Below are 8,980 nucleotides of genomic sequence, written 5' to 3' on the forward strand. Positions count from 1 at the left end.
GGGTTTTTCAAATTGTCAATGAGCCCAAGCCTACAGCTGAATTTACTACAAAGTATCCTAAAGGGCAACAAGGTTAATCATTTGACTAGAACAAAGTTCTGAAAGTTTGCAGGCAAAGTTTAAACGAGTTTGAACAAATCCGACTCAGTTACATGAGTTCTGTCAGAGGGAATCGGCCAAAGCTGCAGCAAGCAGTAGTGAAAAGCTTCTTGAAGAATACCAAAAAATAATTCACTCCAAATCATGCAGTTTATTGAAAGATAGCTTTACAAATATTTAAGGAAATGTGTGCAAACTTTCCACTTTGTTAAAAGCTAAAAAAAAAAAATCTCTCTAAAAACTGGAAAAGTTTAGTTTAATTTATTGTCAGTGAAAAAAAAACTTCCCTTTTTATGCACTCTATGTTCAACTGTTTGAGATAAAAAGTTTTTGTTTGCATGGCTGTAAAATGAAGGCACTGGCAGCAGAAGAGCACACACACACACACACACACCGCCTGCCTCTCTCTCTCTCTCTCACTCTCTAAAAATGGAAGTAACAAGTTGATTTGCGCATCGACTCTGAGCGAGAGAAGAAAAGTGGGGGTTAGAGAAGTGTGGTTGTCCGTTTCCTGCTTTGAGCTGATGTGTGCACAGAACAGAGAAGAGAAACTTCCTTTCTGGCAGTGCATTGTGAGGACGTTTTTGTTTGTTGTTTTTATTTATTTCTAGCAAATGCAGGAGATATTAATTTCAAATAAACCGGAGCATTTGTGAGAAGGAAAATGAGCCGTGGGAAAAATAAACCGGAGAGCATCCCGAGCTCCCTGCTGAGCCAACAGGAGAATGAGAAGCTGGAGGAGCTCCTGGGCAGAAGGTGTGCTGTAAGTTCACAACTGACAGGGAGGCGGATAAGCTTCATAATTTACTCTCATTTCTGATCCAAGGCTTTACTCAGTCTCATTCTCTTCTTTTTGAAGTAGCTAAAGTCATATCCTGATGTGAATCGCTAAATTAACGGTTACATATTTGAATCTGTTTCTTGTAAGTTCAGTTTTTTGACTTTTAGCTATTAGTTTCTGAAAAAAAAAGACATCGGGCGTTTATTTTTGCAATGATTTTTTTAGTAAAGGATGTAAATACACGTTTTCTTACATTGGGTCATCAAGAAAGTGGGTAGCTGTAACAGGAAATGGTGGCTGAATCGATTCTTCCTCCTCTGTCAAAATTAGATTTCATGACTGTGTTTAGTCTCGCAGCAGAGCAGAAGTTAGTCTGTTCTTCATTCTTTTTAATCCACTAAAGTAAAGATTTGCTCAGAGTTTCTCTGTTGGATTTAAAAACCTGCAAAGCTTGAAAACAGCAGGTGCGACAGAGAAAACAGAAGAAAAACTTATCAGAGCAAATGAAAGCAGAGGAGGAAGTTAATCATCGTCGCCAAACTGCAAATTTACATTTGAACTGCAATAAAATGCCTTAACAAGTCATATCAGCTCTAAACTGTGTCCAACGTCTCTCTCTCTCTCTCTGTGTGTGTGTGGGTGTGTGTGTGTGTGTGTAGTCGATGGCCACAGCAGTGGCCCAGTTGTTCATGGCTCTGCCTCACAGCCCAGCCATGTGGAGTCTGCAGCACACTGGAGTGCTCTGCTTTGTCAAAGACAACCCTCAGCGCTCCTACTTCATACGCATGTTCGACCTGAAGGTCAGACAACAACCAAAAACCAGCAAATCACGCTCATCTTTAGGTGTTTTCCACTAAGTTCTCCTTTTGAAAAGTCACAAATAGTTCACACAAATTACTAAAGTTCATTACTTTTACAAACTGTGGAGTACTTTTTTACTTTAGACCAACATTTAAAACAGAAAACTGTTTAATTTATTACTTCTATAAACTAAACATTAAACCAGTATGTAGCTTTATACTTTTAATGAGACCAAGAGAAACTCCTGTTAGTTTACACATCTAGAACAAACTTAAACAGTACCATCTACTTAACCCAGGACAAGAACCAGGCATGGAGAACCAACATTTAGCTTTATACTGAATAAATTTAGAACTAAACCCAGAACAACTGGAACCAACATTTAGTTTTATCAGAACAAGAATCCAAATAAACCGCTACTGGTTTATAACTTATGAACTAATTATTCTTATTCTTAAACATGAGGAACCTACAGTATATGTAGTTTTATACTTTTACATTTTTGTCTTTCTTTTGGTTTTGTCTGTGTTTTCTTCTAATTCACGTAAAGCACTTTGAAATGCCTTGCTGCTGAAAATGTGCTTTATAATTAAAATTACCTAGCTTACCTGACAGATGATTAAAATCTTTTCCCCTCAGGCTGGTAGGCAAATTTGGGAGCAAGAGCTCTACAACCAGCTTGTTTACTCGACGCCGCTGCCGTACTTTCATACTTTTGCTGCAGATGTAAGACATTCCCTGCACATTCTGCATTTATAAGTCAAAGGTTTCTCTACAACTTCCAAATTTCTTCATAATGTGTTTGATTCGATGTGCATTCGTAGGACTGTCAGGTTGGGCTGAACTTTACGGACCAACAGGAAGCGGACGCCTTCCAAAGCACCATCATGGAGAAAATCAACCAAAGACACAACCGACAAGGTCAGCATGAACAACTTCCTCACTGCACAGAGGGGCAAAAACATTTCTTACTCTTAGAAAAAAAATAAACATTTAAGCTCAAGTTGTCCTCTTTAGGAATTAGGTTTTTTTTTAATGTGTGAAATCAACATTTTGTTGGTGTTACATCATCATACAGATAGTACAGATTTATTTTACTTGTTTATTCATTTATTTCTGCGTTTCTTTTTTTTTTTTTTATTTAATTCTGTGCATTCACGGCGCTGTTGTGACATCCTTGATGCTGTGATCCAAAATGGTGGCTTGTTTACAATCGACAGAGAAGAAACAGCGCCCCCCACCGAAGAATGGTAAGATAAACCCTGGACCGGATGTTTAATACTAAAACTTTATTTGAAACATGCATCACAAACATGTTACGTGTTTTCTCTTTCCATATCGATGCAGACAGAAGTTCCCTCCCCCCTGTTCCACCTGGTGTGTATCTCCCATGATTCATAGCTCTCCTCGCCTTATTACTAAAACAACACTAAAGTTTTTGTGTGTTTTGATAACCCAGAGACTTTTATAACTTTGTAGCGCCTAACTTCGTTTTGGTAGTTTCGTAAAGCAACATTTATAAAAACGTCAGGAAGACGTACAAAGTACATTCAGAAGTATTCGCTTTAAATAAGAAGAAAAAAGAAAAAATTGGTTAAAAAAAGAATAAAAATAATAACAGCTATAAACGTTTTAAAGAAATTAAATTAAATTAAATTAAATGACAGTAAAAAAACAAAAGAAGAAAAATTATATTATGGAGTGAACGTTCTGTCTGAACGTTCAGACAACGTTTGCTGAACGTCGTCCGAACATTTGCTTCGTTTGCTCGCTGAGCCAAATCATATTTTCTCGAATGTCAGAATGATTAAATATAATTTTACTAGATTTTTGTTTATTTTACTTAAAAGTTGGAAACTTTCATTATGTTTCTGTAGCATATTATAATATTTTATTAGAATATTTGGGCCATTTGCTGAGTTTACTTAGTCAGGTTTGCGAGTCGCCTTGCAAACAATAAAATTTTAATAATATGTCCGAAACATTTCTATTAGAATATATCAGTTCAGTTTTTATTGTTTTACAGGTTATTTAGTAGATAGTATGGCTGCATCTGAAATATTTTATCATAATTTTTGTTTTTATTATTAAGACCCAGAGTTGGGTAGTATGCTAGTTATATTTACTTAATTAGTTTTGAGGAAAAAATACTTTTAGGAGTATTTTTACAATGCTGTATTCTTTACTTTTAATCAAGTAATTTTATTATGAAGTGTTTCTACTATTACTTGAGTAAAATTTCTGGATTATCTACCTAATGATTGATAAACACAAATCTTTTAACCAAAATTTTAGACACACACACATGCAGTTTTTTGTTAAACTTTTATAAGTTTTATATTGAAAGATTTCGGGGGGGAAAAAATCTTTTACCTGATTTTGTAATTATTTAAATTAATTATTTTCATTTTGGTCTTTAAAACAACAACATTTTCACATAATTTATATCCTGTTGTGTCTGATTGTGTTATTTTTTAAAAATATTAATCAATTGATGTTTTGATCAGTTACTCAGTACTCTTCAGTTCCTCTTCTTAGACAGATACGTTTTACTTTTACTTGAGTAACGATATTTTAAAGTAGTGCCACTGTCACATATAATTTTTGTTACTCTGTCCATATGTGTTAATGTTAAAGCTTTTATTTCTCCCTAAAGCAGCGTCTCCCAGCCCTGCATCTTTCCACATGGCCACAGTGGACATCCAGAACCCGGACATCCAGTCTTCGCGCTACCGCTCCATGCCTTCCCCTGCCATTCCCTCAGCCGTCTCCATCAAAGGAAAAAAGAGCAAAAAGGACAAGAAAAAAGGCGTGAAGATCTCCAAGGCGGACATAGGAGCACCAAGTGGATTTAAGTAAGGATTTGAGCTCCTAAAACGCAACCAGATGTCTCAAATTAATTTATTCTGGCATTCACAGATGGACTCTGCTTGTTCTTTTTTTTCTTTTTCTGACAGGCATGTAACGCATGTAGGATGGGACCCCAACAACCTGGACCCGGATCTGTCGAAGCTGTTATCTCAGGCGGGCATTTCCATGTCTGACCTGAAGGATGAACAGACGTCCCAGTTGATCTATAACGTCATAGAGCAGTCAGGAGGCATGGAGGCCGTGAAAAGGGAGGTGAACCGAGGTCAGACTTTTTATTTCCACCTTTGTAATTAATCCTCTGCTTCCCAAAGGCTGAAACTAAAGCTACAGTAACTTTTATAAAAAAAAAATAAATAATTTTTTAACATATTTATTAAAACTGTCACTATACTGTGACAGATAATCTGTGAAAAGATCCTCTAAATCGACATAAATGAACGTTCCTGTCAAAAACAACCAATCAGAGCCAGGAGGAAGGCCTTAGCGCTGTCACTCATGCCCGTGTATGCGCTGCTAAATGTGCTAATGGCAGAGAAACAACTTACTGTTACAGAAAAAACGTTTATCCACTGTCACTGCTATGCTAATTAGCCTTAGCATTCATGGCAGAAGCTACAGTCGGGAAGAAGTTGTAGCAGAGAGTGAAGAGGACCAGGGGGGTGTGAGCAGATCAATCAATCAATCAATTAGTGTTTATTTGTATGGCACATTTCAGCAACAAGGCATTTCAAAGTGCTTAAAATAATAAAAACACAAAAATACAAAATCATAAAACACACAGTCAACAATTGAATCTTTACATTTTGCTAAGTCTTGTTGTTAAAAATCTAAATTTTGATTAATTTTTTGTTTATTATGTTTCAAAATCAACTCTGTGCAGGTGAGTTTTTAGTCTAGATCTAAAGGAACTCAGTGTTTCGGCTGCTTTGCAGTTTTCCAGATGTTCCTGATTTGTGGTGCATAGAAGCTGAATGCTGCTTCTCCATGTTTGCTTCTGGGGATGCAGAGCAGAACCAGAACCAGAAGACCTGAGAGGTCTGGACGGTTGCTATGACAACAGCAGATCTTTAATGTATTGTGGTGCTAAGCCATTCATATGAATGATTGACAGCGTTAAGTCCCTCCTTCTGGTTCTGATTGGTAGTTTCTAGGAGAAGTTTTAATAAATATGTAAAAACATTCAGCTCTGGTAAAAACTAAGAGCCCACTGCACTGAACCCGACTGAAAACCTCCTGGTTTGTCCTCCAAATATTGATTTCTGAGTGAAAACATTATTATAACAGTATTGTTGTTTCTAAATGAATTTGAACTTGTTTTATTTGCATTATTTGAGGTCTGACAGCACTGCATCTTTTTTCTTATTTTGACCATTTCTCATTTTCTGCAAATAAATACCAAATTTTTGCCTTGAATTTCAGAGACATGTATGTAGTTCATAGAATAAACATTTATATTTACCTATAAAAAGTTAAATCAGAGAAACTGATCATTTTAAGTGATCTCTTAATTTTTCCCAGAGTTGTATTTTTTTAATTAAAGTTACATCCTGCATTTTTAACCGGGTTCATTTCTAACCTTCGGTTTACGTCACAGGTGATGTTCCTCCACCTCCTCCTTCCAGCCGACAGGGGCCCCTGCCTCCTGTGCCGGGCCCCGGGCCCCCAGCTCCTCCTCCCTCCCGAGGTCGCTCTGGCCCCCTGCCTCCCATCCCAGGCCAGGCGCAGCGTGGAGCTCCTCCCCCTCAACCGCCTCCATCCCGCGGCGGCCTGCCACCTCCTCCTCCAACAAGCAGAGGAGGCCCACCTCCACCGCCTCCACCAGCCCACTCTTCATGCCCTCCACCTCCTCCATCTTCACGGGGCTCCCACAGCATGCCACCTCCTCCGCCGCCATCCAGCCAGCCTCGCTCTATGGGTGTCCCTCCACCTCCTGTCCCCTCTGCACCCAGCAGGGGTGGCGGGGGAGGAGCGCCACCTCCTCCTCCTCCTCCTCCTCCACCTCCGCCTTCTCAAGCTTCTGCTCCTTCAGATTTCCCTCCTCCTCCAAAGATCGGTGGCGCGCCTCCACCACCTGCTCCTTCATCCTCCTCCTCTGGAGGAGGAGAGGGCAGAGGCGCCCTGCTCGATCAGATCCGACTTGGAAAGAGTCTCAGAAAAGTAAAAAATAAACCCTTCCTCATATTTTTACACTTTGAATTAAATTTCCATCCATAAACAAACATGAAGGTGACTGACTATGCTTCCTTGAACAGGTTTTGCATAAAATCATTCATAGATAACGAGATTTTAGTCTGCTCAGTGCTCTGCTCCTTTCAGGATCAGATGTTTTTATGTCACTTTAAATCCAAATAATTTGCTGGCCACGCCCCCCAACTCAACGTTTACACTCACACGTCAAAATGGTTGCAAACGATGGACAATTATACAACTGTACATGTTTGAAAAGCAGAAGTGGAGCCTTCTGTGCAATCAAAAAGAATGCAGCGAGTGGTTTCTGAGTAGTAATTCAACAACAAAACACTTATCTTTTCCAGCAGCCATTGCAAAGCGCATACAGCGGTTAAATCAGCTGACCAAATGCGCTGGAGTTCCACCGGGGTTGCTAGGTAACTAGGCTGGGCTTTGCTGGTGTTGCTAGGCAACAGCACAGTTCCCATTACTTGTAACTTAATAATCTGGGAGTTTTCCTGTGTCATTTTCCAGACACCAAAAATGACCAAAACAATAACTGGATGTTTTTTTTAGTTAGTGCTTAGCCTGTTTTAGAAGTGTTAGAAGCTATTGGAACCCAAATGGAAATATAAAAATGTGCAAAAATATGAATTTTGCATAATAAAACCGGTTTAATGTGTGTTTCTTTTTGCAGGTAACAGAAAGCTCTGAGCCACCGCCGCCTTCAACGCCAGACGGAGGAGAGGGCATCGTTGGGGCCCTCATGATGGTCATGCAGAAGAGGAGTAAAGTCATCCACTCTTCCGGTAAGCATCGGTAAACATTTTTAAGAAAACTGAGCCCAAACAGAAACAGAACAGACCCCTTCATGTGTGTGTTTGTTCACTCCTGCAGATGAAAGTGAAGAAGATACAGGATATGACGATGATGATGACGACGAATGGGACGACTGATAAAACACCGGCGGCTGCGGATTCTGAATTTATTAGATATTAGTTTTAAGCTCAATAACTGTTACATGTGACGTTTCAAACTGGAAAACGACTCGTATTTATGGGAAAATTGTCTTTGCATTTGTGCTGGAGTTAATAAAGACAAACGGTTCATTAAAAAGGCTGAACGTTTCTTACTTAAAATTATGTGAAGAAATTATTAGTGATGGATGCAGATCCTCCTCCTGATTATCTTCTGTAGAAAACCCGACCTTGAATGTGGTCACATTCATTTATGGAGGCAAAATAAAAACCTAAATCTAAAGGTAATAAATTGTTTTAACAAAATAATCAGAATTCCTGAAGAATTTATGTAAAAAATGAGTGGAGAGTTGCTCATAAGGTCTGGGAACTTCTAACAAGTTTGTCTCCCTGGGGTTTGCATATGAGGTTACACAGGGACCCATTTGTGTTAGTCACTCTTCAAAAGGGGAAAGACATGAGAGCATCCCCTTTAAGTAAGCCTTTGTGTTTATCCTTGAAAGTCAGGAAACGGACATGAGAAAACATTAACATTTACCGGTGAATTTTTGTTTGTAGATACATCATAACCCATTTTATTTACGGTCTTTGTTGTGTTTTTGTCTCTTTTTATGTATTATTTTTGGCTTTGATTTATTTTGGATATTTAAAATATCTCCCAGTTTCAGCATTAAGAGTTCTTTATAAAATTAAAGTTTAAGAAAAGGCAAACTTGCATTATTATGTCATTATGAAAATATAACTTGAAAATTCCCTCAGAACAATATTATCGTTTATCGCAATAATTACTGGGACAATTTATCTTTGTTAACAATGTCTGACATCTCACCAAGACTTCAAAACAATCACTAGATGCTTTCATGGCAAATAAACCGTTTCTCATCCATCAACACAAATGTAAATATGCAGCAATGTTCATATCTGTAAAAAACAAGTAAAAATGTTGAATTTTGAGTGAAATTGAGAATTCTTTTTCTCAAAATTCTGACTTTTTTTTCCTCAATTCTCAGAATTCAGAGATGAAAGTTGAAGTCAGAATTGTGACTTTTTAAACTCAGAACTCTGAGTTTAAAATAAGGATTCTGAAATTAAAGTCTGAATTCTGATTTTTTTTCTCAATTCTCAGAATTCGGAGAGGAAAGTTGAAGTCAGAATTGTGAAATTATTCTGAGATCTAAGTCAGAATTTTGAGAAGTCAGAATTGTGACTTTTTAAACTCAGAATTCAGTTTAAATAAGAATTCTGAAATTAAAGTCTGAATTCTGACTTTTTTCTCAATTCT

General features: G+C 38.0%; 1 protein-coding gene across 2 annotated transcripts; it reads left to right on the forward strand.

Annotated features, from left to right (window-relative positions):
- Window positions 1–590: 590 nt before the first annotated feature.
- was (Wiskott-Aldrich syndrome) lies at window positions 591–7,837 on the forward strand. Of its 2 annotated transcripts, none has more exons than XM_005810684.3 (11): window positions 591–862; window positions 1,540–1,680; window positions 2,321–2,407; window positions 2,506–2,602; window positions 2,902–2,931; window positions 3,029–3,058; window positions 4,338–4,536; window positions 4,639–4,814; window positions 6,147–6,709; window positions 7,419–7,530; window positions 7,619–7,837. In XM_005810684.3, exons 1-11 carry the CDS (start codon window positions 764–766, stop codon window positions 7,675–7,677), a joined length of 1,593 nt encoding a protein of 530 aa, XP_005810741.1. In that variant the 5' UTR covers window positions 591–763; the 3' UTR covers window positions 7,678–7,837. The 2 variants fall into 2 exon arrangements, with proteins under 2 accessions (XP_005810741.1, XP_023193727.1); XM_023337959.1 differs by having other exon boundaries at window positions 4,341–4,536.
- The last annotated feature ends 1,143 nt before the right edge of the window (window positions 7,838–8,980 follow it).

The sequence above is a fragment of the Xiphophorus maculatus genome, chromosome 1 (genome assembly GCF_002775205.1).
Source record: "Xiphophorus maculatus strain JP 163 A chromosome 1, X_maculatus-5.0-male, whole genome shotgun sequence".
Classification (NCBI taxonomy): Eukaryota; Metazoa; Chordata; class Actinopteri; order Cyprinodontiformes; family Poeciliidae; genus Xiphophorus; species Xiphophorus maculatus.

Bases quoted from the DNA above. Each gene is read 5' to 3' on its own strand.
- was (XM_005810684.3), top strand. From the start codon at position 764: ATGAGCCGTGGGAAAAATAAACCGGAGAGCATCCCGAGCTCCCTGCTG. The intron at 2,932-3,028 runs GTAAGATAAACC...ATATCGATGCAG, and splicing joins GCGCCCCCCACCGAAGAATG to ACAGAAGTTCCCTCCCCCCT. The intron at 4,815-6,146 runs GTCAGACTTTTT...TTTACGTCACAG, and splicing joins GAAAAGGGAGGTGAACCGAG to GTGATGTTCCTCCACCTCCT.